This window comes from Leptonotus elevatus, chromosome 13 (genome assembly GCF_054856555.1).
Source record: "Leptonotus elevatus isolate MCC_2025b chromosome 13, RoL_Lele_1.0, whole genome shotgun sequence".
Taxonomy (NCBI): domain Eukaryota; kingdom Metazoa; phylum Chordata; class Actinopteri; order Syngnathiformes; family Syngnathidae; genus Leptonotus; species Leptonotus elevatus.
This window is the reverse complement of record NC_141251.1, coordinates 8,140,548-8,165,300: the sequence shown is the minus strand read 5'-3', so window position 1 is coordinate 8,165,300 and position 24,753 is coordinate 8,140,548. Positions and strand designations below refer to the sequence as shown.

The 24,753-nt window shown below is 38.4% G+C and overlaps 1 protein-coding gene across 7 annotated transcripts in view; it reads right to left on the bottom strand.

Moving 5' to 3' along the window:
* Window positions 1-557: 557 nt before the first annotated feature.
* Window positions 558-24,753, bottom strand: part of birc6 (baculoviral IAP repeat containing 6) — a 72,675-nt gene continuing 48,479 nt past the window's right edge. For 4 of the 7 annotated variants that reach the window (XM_086092197.1, XM_086092203.1, XM_086092200.1 and 1 more), the window contains exons 65-73: window positions 15,987-16,209; window positions 15,181-15,326; window positions 14,047-14,160; window positions 12,593-12,810; window positions 11,759-11,920; window positions 10,436-10,513; window positions 8,741-8,929; window positions 2,793-2,927; window positions 558-1,761 (exon numbers count right to left, since the gene is read on the bottom strand). In XM_086092197.1, coding sequence (XP_085948323.1) covers window positions 1,582-1,761; window positions 2,793-2,927; window positions 8,741-8,929; window positions 10,436-10,513; window positions 11,759-11,920; window positions 12,593-12,810; window positions 14,047-14,160; window positions 15,181-15,326; window positions 15,987-16,209 — 1,445 coding nt within the window. In that variant the 3' untranslated portion in view covers window positions 558-1,581. The remainder of the gene's footprint in view (window positions 1,762-2,792; window positions 2,928-8,740; window positions 8,930-10,435; window positions 10,514-11,758; window positions 11,921-12,592; window positions 12,811-14,046; window positions 14,161-15,180; window positions 15,327-15,986; window positions 16,210-24,753) is intronic. The other 3 variants (XM_086092198.1, XM_086092202.1, XM_086092204.1) reach the window with 1 other exon arrangement.

Below are 24,753 nucleotides of genomic sequence, written 5' to 3'. Positions count from 1 at the left end.
GTCACTGCGTCTGGACAGAACTCTCTTGGAATACTAAAGCAGCAAAGGGGTTTTGACATTTCACTGTGACTTAGAGGTGACCACTTACACACACATGCCCACCATTCCTTGAACATCCATTGTCTGCAGGACCCTCTAGTTCGGGCAGGCATGGTCAAATAGAAAACGTCATATTCAGGAATCTGTGCAGCCTGTCACTGGTAATGAAACCCATTGTTCATATAATCATATTAATGACAGTTTAGAAATTGGACTCATTTTTTCATATCACATAAAAAAATTAATTTGTACATGTAATGTGTGTGTGTGTGTGTTATACGAGAGCGGTCTGAAAAGTTCATAACCATTTTTTTCTCAGAATATTAACCCCCGAAAAATATATATATACGTGGCCCTAATACACCGTGGTAGAAATGATATCATATATAATAGATAAGTGATGGTGTTACATTTCTTTCCCGTCTCCTCCTGTGACGCACAATTCACGAAATTCTTCATCTTCAGAAATACACCAAAGTACTGCAAATGGAAAACGGACAACAACAAAAAAGCATTGGCACAATCAATGCATACTTTCAAGCATCATTTAATGTCCTAGCAAAAGGATTAAGCGGCTGTTCTAGGGAGTGATTAAAATAGAAAGTGCATCTTTTTGTTCACTGGAGTTCCAACATAATAAAAAAAGATCCAAGCAGTTTTATATATGTCAGACGGCGCAAAAGCTATAATCATCATTGTGTAGAAACAGCAAAAGAAACTCAGTAAAGGTACACTGTGTACTGGAGTATTTGGTGGTATGGTGTCACTCAAAGGCACATCACAGCTTTGCTTCTCACGGGGATTGTTGCACACGCACAGAAGACACACATACAACATGCACAAGCCTTCAAATGACACGTCGACGTGACACGCAGTCTCAAGATCCAGAATGTTTATCCAGCGTCCGCAAGAGGGACAACGTAACATTTAAGGATGGCAGCTTTTATTGAAGTGGATATGATCCCAGAGATATTAAATGAAGCGACGCGTGGCCAAAAGGGGATTTTGCCTTTTTTTTCCACTCTCCCCTGTAGTGTTTTCCTTATTTCTTTCCTCTTCTTTGCTGCAATTATTTTCAATATTGTCCTTTAAAAGCGACCACTATATCCTCAATAGCATCTGTTGTCAAAACAGTCCAAAAGATGGGGGGAAAAACAAGAAATTAAAATTTAGTAAACATTCATCTCTAAAGGTAGTTTCCCTTATATAATTTTCCTCTGCCATTATGTATTTATAAACAAGTTTAATAACATACCAATCAGTGGTTATTTCACAACTGGGAAAAAGAAAGCACAAAATGTTTACACGCTTTTCAAGGTAAATAAAAGTCTTTGTTGACTGTTTTCATGACGGGCATAGCATAGTTCAGAGTTCGTCTCATGGCGTTGTGGTTCCTCGCATCCCCACGCGTTCCACTATTTTACTATTAGATCTTTACATACAAATATGGACAAACTGGCGGCTTGGTGCTCCAAAGCCTCGAGTCTTTTTTTTCTTCTCTCGGAGTAACCATCCGCTCAGACGTGTCGGGAAAGGAAAGACTCATAGCTGGCCCTCGCCGCCGGCTTCGTCCTGACTGCCGCCGGGCTTCTCGGAATCCTGAGCGGGCAGCTCTCGGAGGATGAGGGCGGCGCTCTTCTCGGAGAACTCGCCGCCGTCCGCTTCCAGACCGTCGGGGCAGTGCAACTTCAGTAGTTCCTCTCGGAGCTGAGCTGTGTGTCGCTGCATCCAAAAACACACAAACACGTTGAGCTTGTCTCACAAGTGTTGACTGTACCAAATCCATTTCAATGCTCAATGTGACTGTATAAAACAGTCATGCAGACACGAAGGAAGGAGAACAGACTTCAGTTCTACTACTACATCTCAGCAAGTTGCTGAAATATTAAGTCATTTTTCGTAGTGCATTAACAACATGAGTATTGTTGTATTATCCGTCTACGTTGCTCCACTGTTTTGTGTTGAAATAACTCCTGCTCAACTCATTCAATGGCAGCCATTTGCAGTCATCACAACCCCAGAGTGACAGCGATTTTAGAGCTCAATACCTACCACTCTTTAAGCACTTGCAATTGAAAGGGCTAGCAGATTAGATATCTATATCAACCTCTCCCAAAGGGAAATTAAAAAAACAAACATATTAAGCAACATAATACGACCTTGGCACAAATTCTTAACTCGTCCCAACATACACAAAACATACATTTCCCCTATGTGTCCATATTTTTTATTATTATTATTAATTACTTAAATTGAAAGGGCTATTAATGACTCCTGATTAAGATTTTTATAAGGCTGGGAAAAATTTGGGATTAAATGGTTCATTTCGTTCTTGGCAATCAATAAATCAAAACTACACGATTGATGCTAAACATTAGCATGTCAATGGGAGTTTTCGTTGTTAGAACTAAGCTAGTAGTGGACGATCTTTAAAGGGGATACTTGACTCATTGAGCCATTTTCAACAGTAAGAAGAAAATGTTTTGTCAATAAATATTGTGATAACTTCATTATTTTTCATATAGTCAAAACCACAAATAGACATTTTTTCCCCCCCCCGAGTGGTATTTCTTGATCAAACAAAAGTTAATGACCACGCAATTAAGTAAATTCTTGAGTATGGGTAAGTCCAAATCAAAAATGAAGACTGACCAATGTTTTCATGCCATTGTCACAAAGGAACTGTTCCCCATGCGTCAAAGGCCTGTTAGCAAAAGTTCTTGATGGTTCTACATGAAATTCTGTTAGCGTACCTTTAGCGCTGCAGCATGATGGGACATTGTACGCCCGACCCTCTTGTCACTGCTGTACTGCTGAATGTCAGCGATCCATTCTTCGCACTGAGACATAATCTCTGCTCGCTTCAGGTAAAAATGTTTGTGGATCACCTGCAAACACAATGTGAAACAGTGAGAAAACACACACCAACAGAGTGAAATGATCCAATCAAGAGCTCATCCATTCATGATCTGAAACTTTGAACCCCTGGAGCAATTCATGTCATGTGACTACGGGTTTAACGCTCCTCGAGCAATTCAAGGACCTCAATTAAAAAACAATAATATATTATAATGTCGACAATCGGACGTCATTGTAATGTAGTAGAGACACAGGTGGGCAGTCGGTGAACGCCTGTGATGGTTATCACTTGTCACAATTAACTCAAAATGTGCAATATTATATTTTGCCTGTGTGAGGCGCTAGATCTTACTTATTAGGTCTCCGGAGTGTTGAAGCCAAAAGATTGTGAAGTCTATGGGAGAAAGTGTGCACTGACAGATTTGTCAGGGTCACACTCTTATTTCAAAGTCGCTCCACCCAGAGTGCGTACATATCATGAAGGTGCATTAGTGGCACACTTAATTCCGTGGAAGAATCTGTGCGACAAGGATGTGTGCAGCAGCGCACGGGAGAATATGCCTCTAATTGTTTATGTTGTGGCTTAGAGAACCAAAAATTACAAATTAGAATATCATTGAATCTCACATCCCAGTTTTCCACCATAACTACAATTCCAGACCACCATCCAATAGGGATGTGATAATGGCAATATCATCATATCGCGATATAAAAATCGCCACAATATCACCGTCATGTCGTGATAAGCTCATCTGTTAAAAAGGCAGAGGTTGTATTTTATTTGTGCAGTTCTAGTACCCTCTGGCGGTTAGTTTATTAGTGCAGTTTAATTTTAATTGGAGATGTTTTCGCCAGTGTGACTTATCACTACTATAAATCAGTCATACCTGCAAATATTTTTCAACATCTCTGTCAAAAAACATTACTTTTGGCGGGCTACAGCAAAACAAAATTGTAAACTACATGGACAATAATACTTTGCGCCTCTGAGCCAATAGGATCACATGACAATGACGTGGTCAAGCCTATTTCTCAGTATCTGCTGTTATTATGTACAACAACGCAATATTGTTCTTTTTTTCCCCACTGAGCTTTTGTTGTAAGGGGGTTTCACTATATATTGAGATTCTATACTGTAACGTGAGCTTTTATTATTATTATTATTTTTTTTTTTTAAATATTGCCAACCTCCCCACAATATCGTGATAATTACCGTACCGTTCATTTCCTGATATTTATCCTAACATGATGTTTTTATATTGTTGCATCCCTACCATCCAATGTTGAAAGCAAATGAGGAATGAACTTAATTATTTGAAAAACATTAACAAGAAATAAGCATTATGAAAAATATCAGTCTGCTTCATTTTTTTTTACAAGCACTAAAATAAACTTTAGATTTTGTTTACCAAAACGCTGATTTTATTTTTTTATGATTATTGATATTCTATGGATTTATCAGCAGTGGCCATTTTTTCATAGATTATGGACTTCATGTATTTATTCATGCAATGATTAGCAGTTCAAGCAGTGTGACCTGTGTGTCACGTGTAAAGTTATGGCCAAGCGAAAGGTGCCTGATTAGTTCAGCTTTTTAGCCTGGTAACACTCACCCAAAAACGTCATGCATGAAATGATTCCCTGGCCGATCCAGGTCATCTGTCTCCTTATCTTACTGTGTCTTTTCAGTAAAATAAATAGCAGTTGTAATAAAGCTCACTTTATGAACATTTCTTTTTTATATATCCCTCCCGACCCCTGATGGTGGTAAGGTTTTATTGGAAGTAGTAACATAGCAACAGCTGTGATATGACTTTGAAGCAACGGAGGCTGAAATAAGTCGAATAGGCAGTAGGAGCGTAAACAAGAGTAAAGGAGTAAGCCACAGAGGCTGAAAACATGAGTGTCAAACAAAGCGAGAGAAAGATACAAGCGTTTCTATTTTACACAAAACAACCTCTGCCTGCAACAAGGGGGCTTAAGTCATATTTTGACATCTTATGTCCAACACTCTCCATGAATATCAATCATGTTTGCTTCATTGTCATTTTGGTTCACTGCTTTAACCCCACTTCCATCCTTGCTGGAAGTGGTGAGCAGATAAATGTGTGTAACCCTTGATCTGCTGCAGAACTGCTGGATTACTTATGGTCAGTGCTGATTTGCTGCAAAGAAGCAGCAGAGAGGGTTTGTAGACCACTTTAATCTCTATCTTCCTTCCACATCCCTTTTCCGCTCCATCCATCACAGTCGCAACTTCCCATCTCATCCTCGTGACCCGCACCCCCGCTCGCCTTCGCTGCTGAGGTTACATCCACCGAGGTGAGTGATGGTCTCCAGCTTGAACTGAATGTTTCAAGGTCACTGAAGTGTGCTCGAAATGGTGAATTTGAGTGGCTGCTGAAGCTTTCTCGAGGCCAAGACAGGATTTGTGACAGAAATTAAAAAGACAAGCACATGGCTGACATTATGCACAGACATGGCAAACATAGGTTAAAAGAGGATGTTTTCCCCCAAGGCTCCATGTAGCGGCGGCAAGCAGCCACTTGACTTTTGGTGTTTGGACATGGCCATCAATCACAGTATGAAAAGACGCCCTTTATGCATACTGGCGTCTACCAAGTAGCAAACACTGGATGTGCAGTCGGAGATGAGGTCCACTGGCAGAGGAAGATCTCTGGCTACCACATAAACTCAGTGACCTTTGAGGTAATGCTGTCCACTCATTATTCCAGAGGGCAACCAAGGGAGGAAGACCAGCCAAGGAATGGATATGCGGAAGCCGTCTGTCGGATCAAGGACAAAGTGGATCACATTGCCGTTCTTAAGTTATTTATCGTTTTACGTATTCCAATCAGTAACACACCAAGGCATGCGGTACACAATCAACTCACTCTGAATTCCAGACTGCAGCTACTGGTAACGCACCTTCTACCTACACTTGTTACAGCAAGTGGCCAAGCGGTTAAGATCTTTGCCTGACATCGGTTCAAGACCATCTCCGGACATGCGACTGCGCTGTCAAACTGCTTCCCGGGCGCTTAAAGCAAACCCCTGCGTCTTCTTTCATTTCATCTAGCTCATACCATCAGTTTTACAATCAGGTTGAAGAGATTAGTTGACTCTCCTCTCCGCATCGACATTTAACTAATTTGCTCCCAAAAATGTATAAAAACATTCCATTTGAAATATTACCATGGTCCCAAAAACGTATAGATATGTTTGTTTGTTTTTGTGCTAGTGCATACAGAATGCTTTGATGCATCCTCTGAACTGAAGAGAAAGCTTAAAGCTATGGTAGTTATTACAAAAACAGCCAGCAGATGGCAGCAGAGTATAAGAGACTCGAATGGGCCATGTTGCAACAAGCTCTTTCCCTCGCTGTTTTAAACAAAATTGTGAATAATTGTAATTCTAATTTGAGATTGCATAATAAATGCTATCTTTTCATTCATATTTGTTTCATCATTTTTATTTATTTGATCAATGTAGCTTCTATAATGACTATATAATTAAAAACTATCCAGAAATGAATCATTTATGAAATTTGTATCATAACTCGCACCAACATTATGACACATCGCAGCACTATGATAAGAAAATTATTGTATTTTGTATTATATATATATATATATATAAAAACATTTTTTAACACATCAAAATAAGCACCCAGTGCAAAAAGGCTGAATTTAAGGCCATATCCAACAGAGACAAACGTTGCCGAATGGAGAGAATGTTGAATTTGCCAATTATGAGATTCTCATCTGTCATTTTGCAACATTTTAGTGACCTTTGAGATGTGTGAATTGACCTGAAATATGGGCCAAATTGACCTAAGCGGCTCTGGGAACATACAATATAGACAACTATTCACATCCAGGCAATTTTTTGTCTTCAATTAACCAAGATCTCAGCTGAAATTCAAATCCAGAGCCTCTTGACTGATGTTGGCTGCCCCTTGAAAACCCCAATACTATATTCTTTATCAATAAATAATGTTATTTATTGTTTGTAACATCTAGAAAAGTGGGTCACAACAATGCAACAAAAGGAAAATGTGGGTCCCAGGGTGGCAATAGTTGAGGAACACTGATATAGACCAACCCACTGAACAATGACTTCCTTCACATATTTTGAAGTGTAAAAGAGCACCATTCGGCAGCAAAATTGCCAGCTCTCACTCCATGAGTGCAAGCGCCAAACATCAGTCAAACAATACCGTACATAAAGCCAGAAGCAATCCCCAATGTCATTGTCAAGCGAAATCTGTTGCAGTCTACAATTTCATATTATATGGTCATACATGTGATGCTGACTCTGATATTATAGAACTATGAGCAGCTTCCCTGCAAACAACACCCAGCTTACTAACACATTTCGTACACCAAGGTCCAAGTATATACTTATTATTTTCCTTTCTCACATCCATATTTTAACACACAACCGATTGTCCTTAATTCCACCTGACAACCTGCTGTTGTGCAATTCACGCTTGTGCAACATCCTCCAGATCTCTCATTATAGCTCTAGTTAGGCACTCCTTTCTCTCACACAATTGCTAAAAATAAAATGGCAAAGACATGTCCCATTTTAAGTTTAACAACACTTTGCACTATTTAAAATGTAATGCAAATAACTACCGTGATTTCTCTACTGTGTATATTACATTGCTAAAATAGCCGATTTTTGTGATGTTATAAAATGAGATCAAGATGAATAATTTCAAAACTTTTTCCACCTTTAATGTGAACAACCTGGACAAATCAATTGAAGAACAACAAAAGAAGTACAATAACCTGGTTGCATATGTATGCACACGTTCAAACAAATATTTTCTTTGAATTAGTGTGGCACATCTTAATGTGACGGTATTTGCCCACTCTTCTTTGCAAAACGCTCCAAAAGTGTTGATTGTGAGAGCATGTTCCTGATCTTCAGATCAGCCCACAGATGTTTGAAACAATTCAGGGATTTCTTTTTACTACCTCTCTAAAAGATTATACTTTGTTTTTATTGAGTTGTGCAGGGCATAGGTCAGATTAATGATGAAGCAAGTTTTGGAATAATTTATATTACATACCAGCAAAGAATGTGAACCATGAGGTTATAGTTTCTTAGAAATTAAATAGCAAATACTTCCAAATACCCAACATTACACTAACTTCACCTTGCTCTGTTGACAGGCTTATGGTGAATCATAGCATGCTGACCTTTGACGTATAAAGAGATTAAATGTCATGACTTCACATTACGGTAACAGACTCAAGTGTGATTTTTCAGCCCCTTAAGGCATTCCTAAAATATTACATTCTTTAACTGAGAGGGACAGAGATGATGTAATTGTAAGTTTGGCCCTCCACTACACTTTTGCTAGGAGTAGGAAATTGACTTAATCTTGTATTACACTTGAGAAATTTTGCAATAATATTTGTGTTATACTACATTAAAAAAAATACAAAATACGTTTTAGCTACAACACCATATATTGCCCAAAGTGTATTGCAAATCCATTAACCCTTTCTTGCACATTCAATGCAAGGTGCTGCTAGTTCGCAGTGAGAGTAAATTAGGTGTCTACAGCCAGATAATGTGTGTTTGTGAAATCAAATGCTTTCATCGTCTTAAGTAAAGGACACCTGCTTGTGTTCCACACACAGGGCTCTGCTTCTGTTCATAGAAGCAATAAGCGAGCATTTGCAAACACTTGCTGCCAAAGTGAGACGGACAAACTATTCTTGATCCTTATTCAAACAACAGCATAGCAAACGCATTTAACACCTGGAAACTGTTGGAAAAAAGGTTTGTCATTGTTGACACATTTGTTGAGTCTTTGTGGTCGTACCTCTTTAAAGCATGGTGATGGGTTGCGCATCTGTTCTAACATGGCCCATTTCACGGTGGCCTGACGTATGTTGCCATCATATTCCCGTGAGCTCTGGGTGCCACTTGGAGTCCCACGGGAGCGCTCGTACCCTGGCTCGTTGAAGTAGGGCTCAGCCACCAGGATGAGGGACTGCACTGAAACTAGCACCTACAGCACAATGACAAATAACAGAGATTGATTTTTTTTCAAGTAGCTTCAATAGTATTTTTTTTTTTAAGTCCTTAAAAATTGTTCAAGAATCAAAAAGGGCAGAGGGTGAAACCCCATCTTAACAAGCACTTATTTATGTATTTATTTATTTATTTACATAACTAACAAAGCCCGCCTCCAGGATTATTCAGATTGTTTACTGTAGAGCAACTATGTTACCACAAATGGCAGTGATGGGCTTGGACATCTGCCCGCCTGACCAGCCACATTGAAATGAGTTGCCGTGTGCTTGAAAAGCACCCATCAAGGGAAAAACAATGACCTTCAACTAATTTGATCAGTTTTAAATGGGGATGCCAAATTTAGGAGACAATATCCAACCTCAGTTGATGGCCAGTTAATGTCGGCACGGTTCCCTGCCTCATGTATACTAAATGCCTTAATTTTCCATTATTGATTTGTAGCATGGCTAATTGGAACAGTAATCAATGGTGACATCTTCATGTGCTTTCCAACACTGCAAAAAGGGGTAATTATTAAAACGGTCATGAAACTAATTTCCAAGCACTCTGGATTAATTGTCAATGTACATTTGTGTCAGTACTGTTACGCGCACATACAGAAAGCAGGTCACCACCAAAACACATGTCACATTTGACCGCTTACAATATTCAGTTCAGTTTTTTGTTTGTTTTTTAGAAAAGTATATCATATATATAGCCTCTTTTCTTTTTGTTTGTTCTTTCCATATGGTGAAAGTAGGTTGTTGTTAAGGCCTCGATACACCGTCTGATTAATGTATAAACCACCGTCGTAACGTCGGATCCCATTGGGTAGTGTCTGGGGGATGTTTTGGGCAGATTCGGTAAGTCAAATCGGTGTCGGGCCGTCGTGACATTTGATCACTTTGATTGGCTGTTAGCTAGCAAACCAGCGCATGGGGCAAGAACAGGACGTGGCAAATGCAGATTATATATTATACCTAAAGAAAAACAGATCTGGCAAAAGAAGCTGAAAAGTGAGCATATGGAGTGTCTTATCGTGATTAGTTTTGAAGTGGGTATAGGTAGAAATGGCCATATCAATTTTTGTGCCGTTTGATCGCCGTTTTTAGACAATATAATTGATGATTTTGAATGGACAAATTGTATGCGGTTCCTTAGCAGACTCCCACCAAGACATGTGGGATAGAGGGGGCGTGTCCATATCGCAAAGCAGAAAGAGGCGTTACAAGAGTAGTTAATTACGGATTTCTCTAAAACAAATTGATAAAATTGAAAACACTTTCAGTAACCTGATCAAAAAAATATATAAAGATAGAAGTTTTTGAGTGAAAAATGAGCCATCTTGGCAAAATAGTCCTTTTAAGGTCAGCTATCACAAGACTAAGCAAATTAATACATAATGACTGATTAGTGACAGACTCGTGTGACGGGAAGACTGGGACAGCAGCACTGCTGATGGATTCAGACATGTGACTTTCATGATGGATGTTCAACTCACCTGTAAAAAGCTTGAGGTTTGTGGATTCCACTTCTCCTCTGGTCTTCCATGCCATGTGTTGAGGATACTTAAACATACCTAATAATAAAAAACACACATTGAAATGATTAGGATATACTTTTGGTAAGTTCTGATTTTTTTTTTTCTTGCTAATGCAGATGATGTCCATTGTTAACCCCCCTCGAAAAAACATGGGATGTGGCATACAAATTATTATTCATGAAAACTGCTACTTAGTACATATAAGTTATTCTCTATATTGTACTGCAAAAGTGAAAAAGAAAACTATGTTGTAAACATTTTAAACCAATATTTTATATTGCATTAATTTGCTGGCAAAAGTAATACATCAACAAAAGAGCTATAGAACATGAGAAGCTCTAAACAGTCGCCACTGAACAATAGAAACTTGGAATTTCAATTATCTTTCAATTATCTGTTTTGTCAGATTTGCGCTAAAATAATGTCAATCACCATGCACAAACTATGCTAAGAATGAATTTGACAGATGTAATTTAGACAGTTTTTTGATTCACCAAAGCAATTTAAATGTATATTGATCAAAAAAAAATAATCCCAAAAGAAAATTTTTATCAACAAGTTTCTTATGACGCATGTACGTTCTTTTTATTTTTCCCATTTAATCAACTGTCTCTCATCTGTGTGCTGAATTGCTTCCTGCTTTGTCCAAGCTTTAACCACTGATGTGGGAAGCCCCGGGTATTTCTTATAGCAGCTGTCTAGACTTATTATGGAAATACATGTGGACTGTCAGCAGCTGCCTAATGAGGTGCAGCAGATGGTGAGCTGAAGCACCTTGACCCCTCCTAAATGGAAAGGCGCAGCAGCCAGGGCCGCCGAGAAAGATGAGGATGTCTACTTCCAAATGTCAAGTTTAAACAAAAACAGCATGTGAGAGACTGAGGAGTAAGGTCCTTAGATATATTTATTTATTATAGTAATTCAGGCAGGTTACTGTCGTCATACTTTTTACCACTCTTCAGCCTCAACTGAAAAACCAGTAAAGAAGTATTTTGTGCTGTCCTGGCTTCTCAGTACAATAGAGTATGTGTAAGGTAAAAATAAGTTGGCACAAATTGCATAAATGTAATGGTCGTCGTCTATTATCTTTTTTCCCCATTTATGAAAAAATGGGGAAAAAAAGATCATGCTGATTTTAGTGAATCGCTTGTGTTACATTCCAGAAGGGACTACTGCACTTCCATTTTAATTTTCACACAGGGGCTCAATTGTGATAATGCCTAGCTGACATTTATTTCCATCTCAAAATTTCCTAAACAGTGTCAAAATGTTTCCACTCACTTTGCCATCATTGTAGAGATTTGGGTTAAAGCGCACACTGTGTCCACCGGTTGTCTCCAGGTTCACCAAAGGAGGCGAATTAGGATAATCTTGGGGAAAATACACATCAAATTCGAAGCAACCATTGGCATATGGGGTGTCTGCTGGGCCTGTGATGAGAACCTGCAAATGAAATGAAAAAAGGAAAAAGGAGTAAATGCGAAAAAAAAGTATACAGCATTTCCTGTTATAACATTAATTCCGTGCACCCCACCATATCGATACACTGACCCATCAAAGGTCATGCAACTTTTTGCTGATGTTGCTTTATAGACCACTCAGAAGCCCCGAAAGGCAAGTGGTAGGAAAAGCAATTCTGGTGATTTACTTTCTCATCTTCCAACTTTCATCATCTTATCATCTATGAATTTAAGGCGGAAAATCTTGTTTTGGCAAGATAAACATCCAAAGCATCTTGTTCTATATTTTTCAAACAACTGGATTTGATAAAATGACAAATTAAGTCTGTCAATAAACACATTTAAGACTGAACTCAGATTTGACTTGATCCAGAAGTGTGAAACATGTACAATCACATAATGAGTAATATATAACACTTGCACTATCTATAGTTTTGTTCAGTCTACATGAGTGGGTGATATTAAAAAAAATAATTTTTCATCAACCTAAAGTTTTGAAAATGGCTTGCTCTCTTTGATGAAGCAATGTTAATGGTTGAACAATAATGCAGTTTTGGGGGTTTGCTGAAAAAATACTATTTTGGAAGTACAATGTTCCAGCCCGACACCAGAACATAAGTTAACTCGGTTGAATATATTATATTGGCAGGTATACCTTCATGATGTCCAATCTCTCCTCATCACAACGGACAAAGACACTTGATGAGGATGAGAGAGGCAGAGAGGTGGAAAGGGTGACAGCCTCCTGGGCAAGACGGCGGGATCTCGCTGCACTGTTTGTATCGCTGGCATTTTTCACCTGAGACATGTAATGGTAGTTGACCTTGAACATCAGCTTCCCATCCTCATCCTCTGATACCATTTCAAAAGTGTCTGAACAGAGAGGAAATAAGAGTGTTTAAAGTTTTGTCTTATCACAGGAAAAAGCTTATTACCACTAATTATACCATAGATTGCTTAGTAAATTGTATTCAATTACGTGGACTGTAAAAGTTTTCAAAGTATTTATTCCAAAGAAAAAGAATGAAAGAAAATAGTAAATGCAAGCATGTACGCTGTATTGTGCCAAACAAAAATAATCTAATTACAGCATTGGCAAATCAGAAGGTGTGGGTTAACCTAAAACTGCACTAACAGAATTCCTTCCTCTTCTTCTTTTTTTTTTTACGGTGTTCTCGGGATATTTTCCCCTCTTCCATTGTGCATGCTCTTTTTATTTATTTATTTTTTATTTATTTATTTTTTTACATATGCAGAAGAACACCAGTGTGTGGCGAAACCTACAAACGCATGCAGAGATTTATACTTGCGTGTGCGGGATAGTTTGGCCAGCCCGCAGGCTTAAAAGCTCGAATTGTCAACCTGCATTTAGGTTTTATTATATTCATACCAACCTGTCGGCTTTCGCTTGTGATCTCAAAAGATCTTGTGTTGTGCCTATGTTAACTGTAGATAAAAAGCACTACACTTTCCCCTTTGTTGTGTCTTGTTTACTTATGAGGCTTTTGGTGCTTGACTTAGCACAAAAGTAAAACCATGAGAATTCTTCAGGAGTCACAATTACCTAAAATGCAGCTTTAAAAATCAATTATAACACACCAACAGTGTAATTAAGCCTGACATGTCTAAATTGATAGGTTGATCGAACTCTCTAAGTTCGGTCCTTGAGAGCCCTGAATCATATAATCACAATCAGGCTTCTGCATCATTTGATTCAGCTGTGTTGGAGGAGGGAGACATGGAAAACAGGCTGGATAGGGGCTCTCGAGGAACGAACTTGGAGATCCCTGCTCTAAATTGTCCGTAGGTGTGAATGTGAGAATTAATGGTTGTGTGCCTATGTGTGCCCTGCGATTGGCTGGCCACTAGTTCAGAGTGTGCCTCGCCTCTCGCCCAATCACAGCTGAGATAGGCCTTAGTATGTCTGTGAACCAAATAAGGATAAGTGGTCCAGACAAATTGAAAGTGATGGGACAAAAGGGAAAAATTGGAATGTTAAGAGTTGTAACATAATGAAGTATGGATCATATTAGACAGAATAGCATAAGATTACACAAGTGAATACACATCGATGTGCAGAAATGTTTTTATAATTATTGATCATCTCACCAAACTGCAGCTTCTTCATGGCAGCAACATATTTTTCCTCAAGAGAGCGCAGGATAGAAAGGGGCTTGGGTCTGCTAGATACCTTTCTTGAAGACTCAACCAACTTTCTCTCTGCTTAACAAGATTTAAAGAGCACAAATGAACAGGTTAGAGCAAATACGCTAACTAACTGATTCAGAAATGAAAGCTTCATTTGTAAAAAGCTTCATGTTGCAATACAGGTTTGATGTTTGATGATTTGCGACGCCTTTAACAGATGGATTTCGTCATGAGAAATAACATAGCATTGATCTCTATCCCTCACACTCAACATACTTTTACTATGTTTAATAGTCAGTTCTGCACCCAAGTGATCAGTTGGATGGCTATTTATATGGAAAGAACATAAAAATTCTGTAGAGCTACATTAAATGGGCGGTAAGGGGATAATTAAGAGTACTGTCTAGCAAAAAAGTAATGGGGGACGTATAATGTTTCAGTGTGCAGTGGAGATTTTATTGATCTGCTACTTTATTAAGGTGAGTAATTTTGTTGGAAGATTCTTATTTTCTGCATTTTTTTTTTTTTGCTCTGAGTTATTGCCATGGTATCACCATCACTCTTGGATTGAATCGGGCTACTGTCTCTGTTTGAAAGCGACACACACGCGGAAGCTTTTTTAACTAGTCTCCTATGTAATATAATTGCAATTTCTACTCCAGATGCTGCTTAATGTTCCACAGACTAAATGTGTGAGATGTAAAATTGCACATGCTGGAAATGTTTTACTACAAAGTTAACCATCAATGATTTGGTGTGGAGCTAGATCCTTTCTGGGTCACAAATGAAAAAATGTTCAAGGGTGTCCTTGGTTACTACTGAATACTGCTCATAATCTGCAGTCAGCAGTTAAGAAAGTTGAGTTGACTTGACTTATTGGTTGAATAAAACAATTTCTGTCACACAGGACAAAGACGGGCAAACTGTGTCAAATGAAGAGAAGGACTGCCAATTTAAAGCCAAACAAATGGTAAATAGAAAGTTGGTTTGTGTGGTTGTATTGCAGGGACCCAAGAGTCAGACTTAATTCTCACAGATGTTAAAAGTGTGAAATCTACAATTAAAGTTGTAACATAGGAATCAGTATGTGCATACCTTGGTTGGCTTGCCGGAGGCTTGTCGTAGCAGCATAGACTATCTCAGCTGTCCTCTGGATGTCAGGCACAAGAAGAGTCAGGCCCTCAGGCTCTGGATCTGAGCTATCTGGCTTCACAACACCTTTGCTTTTATCTTTCTTTGACCTACAATACACAAACATATTCATCTATCAATTCCATTTTCCTGACCACTTATATTTAACCATAATGTAGTACTGGGTGTAAAACTTATGGACTTTTTCCTCTCCCTGTTCACCCTGGTATCTGCACCCATGCATTCTGCTGTTTGGTGATAATGTATACCATATTGAGCATGAACCAGAGGAAACAAGGGAGGGAGTTATCTCGAGAGATTAGAAAACAAATTATACACAAGCACGTTATAAGACCATCTCTAAGCAGCTTGATGTACCTGTGACTAGAATTTTAGATCCACAGGACTGTAGCCACAGGAGGAAAATTAATGACAAATTGAAGAGACAGATAATACAACTGGAGAAGTTTGCTCATGAATAGTGGGCCTAAATGCCCGCTGAGAGATACATACAAGTCTCATTTGAAAGTTAAAAAAATATTTTGATTCCAGTGATTGCCTCAAAAGGTTGAGCAACACAATATTTGGCCTGTTTCATGACTTTGTATTTAAAACAATTCTGTTGACCCACAATTGAAAAGCAATATCTGATTTTCATTGCTTAATTTTCATAACATTTAGTTTGTATTTTGTCAGATTCAAGTTAATTTTGTGATCACTGTGGGTTAATTCTTACATACAAACAATTTGTCCAAATGTTTAAGTCCCACCTGAGGCGATTTGTGTATGTGTCCACACATGTCTTCATTTTGGCCAGAAGCATCCCAACAGAGGTCTGTCCCTCCGAGTGTTCTTCATCCTCCTCGTCCTCATCCTGCCCTCGGTCACCAGACAGAGGCAGCAGCAGAGGGACGAGGGATGTGCAGGTTGAGATGGCCCGAAGCAGCTCCAGTAATGCCCGATAGAGGGGCACATGGCGTGCCATATCCAGAACTACAAGGACACAGAATAGTGCTTAAGGTAAATTCATAGTAAAGTAAAAAAAAATAATAATAAATACATTATCTGCAAAAGAGGGTTAAGGAAATTATTACAGTCTCCAACCTGGATTAAACTAAGCAATTAATTAAAATCAGAAAATAATTGGTAGCTTGTTATTTATTTCACAACCATGCTGGCTGTGGAAAATATTCCAAAAAGCTAAGAAAAGAAAAAAACTTTGTGGACATTCTGAAAATGAAAATTGTGTTTCTGGTTTATAACTAATGTCAGCACACAGCATTGTACCGTGTCACATTTTCCTTTTTTGATCAAAGCGTTGATGGGATTGATACAGACCAGGTAGTACTAGTCAGTAGCCACAGCTACACAGTTAGCTTAAAAGCTAGTAATAAATGCTTAGTCTTGTCAACTAGTCAGTAACTTGTGTATGTCATTCCCTTCTGCCGTCAGACAAAACTTGTCTTTGCCCACAATTAAGATTCTTCATATCTGTCATGTTAGCCATACCTGTTATCCTTTTCAACCTATTTCAAATCTAATCTACACCACAGTTCATTGCAAATTATTATTATTATTATTTTTTAAATCACTGTGATCATACCTGACATATTGATATTTGATATTTTACTGGTGTTTGAGGTAGTGGTGGGACCATCCACATAAAAGAAAACAAATATGGTTTACAGGTGGCATTATTAGTTAAATTATAAAAATGAAAATGACATTATTGAATTACATATTTAAATTAATATTGAATTAAAGCATATCTCGAAAAACTGGGTAAAAAAAACTAATAAATAGATTCTCAGAATTTGGTTTGTGGGTTTAGGATTGACAATATGTGCGATGCAAAATAGATTAAATATGGTTTTGAGCACTTCAGCTATCAGTAAGATCTGAAAACAACATAACAGATGAAAACCATTAAGCAAACAAATAAAAGCTCTGACAGATACCAAACAGAAAGATTTTTTACAGAAATCATTTCAATGTGTTGCCTGTCAATAAGACGTCATACATGTCGTAAACAATAAACCACGTTCACACACTCACTATGACAGTCATCAATGCCAAACACAAAAGAGATGTGTGAAAAAGATAAGAAAAAAATGTGACCACTTTTCTTTTTAACACTTCTCTTCAATGGACATAAACACCACTATGACAAACGATAGATTTTGTCTCACCATCGCCATGACAACAACTAGAGGTGGCTGCACATTAATGATACAATGACACCGCTTTAGAGCCTGATATTCACTCTGCTATAACTGAGATTTAATGTATGTATCATTGGAGTGTGTGAACACTCTGAAAATAAATGATACATCCATTTTATGCAGTGCGGTGTGACTTGCTTTCGTCTTACAAGAACGCAAAAATAGTACAGTATAGAAGAGGCATTAGGGTGTAGATGGTTGCTGGTAGTGGTGGTGTTTGAATTTAGTTAAAAGCTACCACATTTATCGAAATTAATATGAATCGTGGAGAGTCAGCTGTTCAGTAACCGGAAGGTTTGCCGTTTCAATCTTGCTCTTTCCAAAGCCATGCATCGTCATATCCTTGGGCAAAACACTTGACACAAATTGCCTCTAATGCCACTCACACTGGTATATGGATGGTGCGAATGTGGTGGTCAAAGCTTCTGGCAGCCACGCTTCTGTCAGTCTGCCCCAGGGCAGCTGAACCTACATATGTAGTATACTGCCATCAGAGTGTGAATGTTTGAGTGCATGAATAATATATCTATTGTGAAGTGTCTTTGAGTGTCCTGAATAGCACTACATAAATCTGATGTATGATTATTAATCATCATTTATTGGGGAGATGCACACCCATAGGAATTGTATATTTATTTTGGAGAAACAACTTCCTGGCAGTGAGCCCATGTCGGTACAGGATTAATTTCCCTGTGGATACACACTCTTACCAGCTTCAGCCAAGGTGCTTTGCATTTGTTCTTGGGTTGAAAATTGAAATGCACAATGGTAATCTCTGGGAAAACAAACCCATCTTACAGAGTTGTACGATAGCTGGTGTTTATACTACAATTGTTTGAACAGTTGGGCACCTTTAGGAATCTGGAAACTACACCCAAAGGATAAACCAGACTTGCGCAAGTCAACAATTCTCTAAAAAACTGAAATGTGAATAAACCGCTCAGAAGCTTCCAAAGACATATCATCATCAGCTGGGTTTTCCCAAATTGTTAAGGTGATAATCATTGTATGCAAACTTTTGACTTGGAATACATAATGCAAAATAAATTGCATGGAAAAACACATTATTATGGCACTTAGTAAATATAATTTTTATAATTCTTAATAAACAAGAAAAATTTAGTCTGACTCTGTCAGACAGTGGGGAATAAAAGCATGTTGTTGTTTTTTTTAAATCTAGTTTTGTGAACTTCTGTTTGTTGTTTTGTTTTTTTATTTAAAATTCTAAAATGGGGTAAACATTTAAATATTGATCGTGATCAATTCCCTGGGAGTGCCAAGTCCGATGTCTTAACTTATTCAAATAAAGCCTAGTGCTATTTAATGATACGTAATTAAACTGATAATAGTGGTGATAATTGTAGATTTAGCACACAGACATAATAGGGAAATAAAATGCATGATTACATAGTAATTAAGATATGTTTTACAGCAACCTAAGACCGCAGAATTCTAGGGGAACATGTTGTCTGTCACAGAATTATCCCCCTTGGAGATAAATAATGCGTGCGCAGACCCGTCTCCTCCAACCCTTTTTTTACTGCCTCCTGCTTTGTCCTCCACCCAGCTTCAACCACTATTTCAACACTGCTTCATAGTGCCCCCCTCCACCATCTCTCTTCTGCATAGCTCTGTCCAACAAACAGCAGCTGAGGACGGGCTCCACGTAACACAAACGGCAGTGATGATTTTACCTTCTTTTAGATTATTTTCCTTGTGTTGTTTTGGTGTAAACGGTGCTTCTGTGTGCACAACCAGCCCCCACAGCAGGGAGAGGGGAGGAGAAAATGGTAAGCGTGAGCAATGTTGATTCCCCCACCCACCTCTTTCTCTCTTCTCATTCTTATGTTCCTTCATTGCCACGGCCATCAGGATCCATCCTCCCTCTTTTGCCATCATTCCGCTTGGTTATGCAATGCACAGTCCCCGCCATGGTGTCTAACTGGTGTTGAGGAGCCACCGTAATACTGCTGTCACTGGCGGTATGCAAGGATCCCTACTGCTACAGCAATCGTCTGGCTCTGCGGCTGCCTCTCCACAGTGATCTAATCTATGGAATGTTTTGGCTTTTTATCCTCCTGCGGAATATCAACAACCAGACCTGGCTACTTCAGGGACCTGTGCGCTCTTAGCTAGAAGACTGGAGGCTTGGTGGCATAGAGACATCAGCTGACACACCTACACAACTACCAGACAATGATACATCGTTCTGGGTTGGATGCATCCGTACTGAGCAAGAGACTTTATTGAGAAGCACTAATTGCACTGTTTCCCAGAAGAATCCGAAGCAAGCAAGATGTAAGCTACGGAACAACTGGGGTGCGTAAATTTACCAACACTATGAGGAGGGAGTTTGGAGAATTGTGTAGAAGAGTTTACACAAAACAAGGAAACCGCAAGGGAAGAGATGAAAAGAAAGGTGGGAAGAGAGAAGAGGGCTCGTCTTCATCACCTAAATAAAGCTGGCTGTACTTAAGCAGAAAAATAATTGCTGAAGACAAGGAAGGGTCTGACTGAATATAAATTTCAGGGGACAGTGGACTTGGTGTTATTAATTGGATGTGACAAGATGGGTTTCCCTGGAAGTATAGTTGAGCAAAGCTGCTGAGACTCCCCTTCACCTGCAGGTCTCCACATGTAGCATGCCTTAAAATCCAAGGAATTTTATGATCCAAAAAGCATGGTGAAAGACAATTTTTTGCCACTGAAACACCTTAGGGTAAGACATATTTTTCCATTTACTTGAAATTCCTTTTGTAAATCCTCTAATATACTGCACAATCATCAGTAGCATATTTTTACAGTAAAGATTGCAGATTGCTCTTCATTCACAAATGCACACAGCAAAAGAATAAAACAATTTCCTTGTTGCTTACATACTGTATTTATCTTGGAAAACGACCAGCTGCAGCTTTTTTATCACTATTTTCTTCCACAAGGAAAATATGTGAATGATGCTGCACAGTGCATCTGGGGCATTCAATCATTTACAGCACATGAAAATCAGTGGGTGGACTTGAGGGGCTCTAATGGCAACATTTAATCATGCTTCTTTTGACAAAAGGACTGCCATTAACCATAACCACTGATAATTTAACAATTTCGTCCCAGATAATCCAAGGTGATGCTTTGCAATTGCTGACGTAAAGTCACCAATTAGCCTTATCTCCTAGTAGTGGCAGGTCATTAAAAATGTTGACCCCACCACTCTGCATATACATTTGGTATAATTCATGATTGATATCCATTAGTGAGGGGTGTTTGCTGATAGGGCACTAAAAAATAATGCAATGTATGTATGTATGTTTACACTATTCTGGTATTTGTGAAAACTGACGGGGATATTCCTTATTTCCATTTATTCTAGATACAAGTCACCTTGAGGGGCTAAGGGAGTTGCAAGATCATGGGCACCACAATCATCACCCTTGATGATGTGCGTGCACTGGAGCTGAAGGAGGAGCAGGAGGAATCCATCTTGGCCATGTTGGGCATCATTGGCACATTCCTCAACTTATTTGTAATTGTCTTTGTATACATCTACACCACAATATAGTATAATTTCATAACATTTGACATTCAGAAACGACTACAAGAGGTTGAGAGAACAGTATTAAGTTAAGAAAACTTGTTGAAGAAGTTTGACATGGCCCTTATCCTAAGAAAGAAGAGGGATTGGTTGGAGGGACTGTCTGAAGACATTGAAAACATATCGAGTTATAAGCTGAAAAGATAGCGAAGGGCTGGGAGAGACAACATGAAACATGAAAAAGGTATCACTGGACCCGTGATGGACACATGCAAGAGTTCAACCAGGACTGTCATCCCTAAGGTTCAGCAAAGCTACAAACTGGGTCTCAAAGTCGTTTTTATGACTGCTGATACAAATGAAATATTCATGTCATATGTTGTCACTTACCTGAAATACACTATTTAAAAACAAATCCTAAAATGATGACGTTGTTGAGAAGCTTCTTGGTTGATGCTTTGGTTTATTCGTTTCTTCCAGATGCCCACAAGCCAACAAAGCATTTGTCTATAAACACTATACAAACTAAAACTGAAGAAAATGTTGATAATGAAATTTGCAATCATTCAAAAGCCAATGAATATTTTCACCTCGATATCTGGTCTATCACAGCTGCAGAAAATGAGGTTTAAAATTACATAACGTCGTATAACATTTTTAAAGGATTATTTTTAAAGCGAACAAGAATATTTGATTGAGCAATTTCTTCTAATACCATTTTATATTTTAAGAGGTGTCAGTGAGTCACTTCAGTGCCAGAGACTAATGGCTCTGATCCAACCAGTCGGGGGAGATCTTCACTAGAGGATAATGAGTCATATCTGTTGGGAGTGGTTCATCTAGCATAGACAGGGAAAATATGAACCCTCATAGCAGGGCTGGGCAATTAATTTTGCCCACATGAGAAACTGGAATGCTTGCCAAGGGTCAAAGCCAACATGCTAGACTCATGGGTTATAATAGCTCCGTAATTTGGCATTTCTTGTGTGCAAGAAAAAATAAATAAATATATATATTTTTAAAACAACCATCCACAGATTGCATACAGCCTACAGGTACTGTCATATCATACCTTCTACGACATTACCAGTGTATTTTTTGGGCGATAAAAATTGCAAATATCACAAAATCGACACTGTAGGGATGTGATGTAATCCGTAAAAATCATACGTCATTGTGGCTATTTGGACGTACGCGCGTTGTTCGCTAATGCATAACGTCGGACAGCGCGAGTAGCCAGTTCTGTCGCGTCTTCAGCCTTAAAATAATATTTAGTGCCCAAAGTGGGAGCTACCTTTGTTGTGTGGAGGTTGTATGGTTATAAGAAGTCTGATATGATGCAAAATACAATCGTTTGCAAATGATGCAGGAAAACTGTTACTGTTGAAGTTAAGCGCAAACACACAGCCGAATATGCACAGGTTAAAGACACAGGAGGACATGAAAACAGCTCATGTTGCTCTGCGTAAAAGTGAACTTGTAAGTTTCAACCAAGCATTGCTGGAACACTCATTATTAGATGGACTCCTTATGACAAACAAAAAAAAGCAGCCGGAGGTTGGATAATACTGAAGTGGTCACGTATTGTTTGTCCAAGATAAACAATCCGCAGTGATTAGTTAACGTGGCTTTGTGATGCTAACCGATTTGTTGGCAAATCATAAAAAGGCAAGACTGGAATTTGTGAAAGTACACATTGACATGTCTCATTGCTTCTGAGAAAATGTCCTTTGGACAGATGTGACAAAACTGGGGCTTTTTGGTAATGAAATTAAGCATATGTAAGCAGATTTTTCTTTCATTAACAGGGGGATACCAACAACTTTGTCCTTGTGTGTATGTGCTTTATATATGAAATCCAAATTAAGTCTAGATGTGTTTCAAAATAGAGCATATCAAAAAAATAAATCAGAGCATATCGGACAATCTAATTTGACAAATCAAACCAATTGTATTTTTGGAACGCAGCTATTATGACTGATGCAAACATCTGGGCAAAAAGACTAACACAATAGGCATCTTAACAGCTTTCTGCTTTTATATATGCTACGATTAATTAAAAACCAAATGCTACAGATACCTTCTACACCTTTCAAGTTCTTATGTACACTTACTAAAAATGATTACTAAATAATTGTAAACTTTACAGAACTTGATACACTTGGTTTATTTAATGGGCTCTTTGCACAGCTCGACTACTTCCTGAACTTAGCACCATTCCTTTGTTTCCTGTCTTTCATGATTGGACAAACTGATGAATCCAGGTGTTTCTGGCCATTGTTGTCATGGTTACTGAGGTCAGGCACACCTGGATAAATCAGCTTGTCCACTCATGAAAGAAAGGAAATGAAGGAGTGTTATGAGTTCAGGAAGTAGTGGATTTGTGCAAAGAGCCAATTAAAATGTATCTAGCTTGAAAGAGACTTTGATGTATGAATAGAAATGCTGCTGTTATAGACTTACTAAAACACATTTGATCTTAGGTATTACATCTCAAACTTCAGATTTTTATAATAAGATAAAACATTTTGTGCTTACATTTAAATATGTTAGAGGCTATTAATCGCTTAGGTCTATGTTATAGGCAAGAAGGCTACAGTGAGAAACTAATGTATTCCAAAAGGCAAATGATTAATGTGGAGCAATGTGGAAGGCCGACAGGGTTCAGGAGTTTGTGACTAAAGGAGAGAATAGCAAGAAGAAATAAAAGCCTATTTAGCCAAGGTAAAAGGAAAGAGCAACAAAGTGTTGCAAAAATTCTATAATTATTTTTAATACACGAAAATTTAATCTGTAACAATTTTCAATGTTTTACATCATACTGCATAATTTTGTTAAGAGTTTTGTGCTCAACTACTCACTTTATATGTAAGGTCTCAAAAGTGTTCCAAATTTTGTGAAATATGATGCACTGTATGTTTACATATTTATAGCTGATTTACTATATCATAGAGATGTAACTAGGGGATTTAATCATCAATGCATATAAACAACATACAATCTCTAATAACACTTAATATTGAGGCACTTACTTACTAAGGCACGCACACAAAGAGTTCCTCCACATTCACAAGCATATTATGTTTCCCTTCATCTGACCATTAGCGATTTTGTGTGGATTTTGTGAAAATTTAACTGCACTAAAAAGCTAGCCACCAGAGTGTGCTAGAACTGCACAAATGGAAATCAACCTGACTTTTTTAAACACATGTACCACTTTTAACATCGTGACATGATGACGACAATATGGGGGTTTTAATATTGCGATATCCCGATATTGCCGTTAGCGTTACATCCCTACTATACCACTTTCACATGGATTGGCAATTTAGAGCTTCAATTAACCTAGCATGCGTGTTTTTGCAATATCAGAGGAATCCGGAGGACCTAGTTTAGAACACCCAAACAAGCACTGAGAAAACGTGCACATTTCTGCAAGAGAAAGGCCTGAGCCAATATGTAAAACCTCTGTCTGTCATGCAGACAAGATAACCACGTGGCTCACTGTGCCACTAGTCTGGCCCAATTCTTAAGTCTAAAAAAGATGTAATAAATTGGACTACGGTAATTCACAATGAGTGCAAAACATTGATTCCTTGTTCTGTGCATACTTAGCAAAATGAAAGCACATATGTACACTTATACACACACACACAAATGAGTCCTTCAATTATTATATTTTTCACTCCCTGACAGGGATAAATAGAGCGGCAGTACCATTTATTTCTGACTAACAGCTCTTTGGACTTCAGAGAAGGAGGAAGGCTCTGATTTGTTCATTACAGA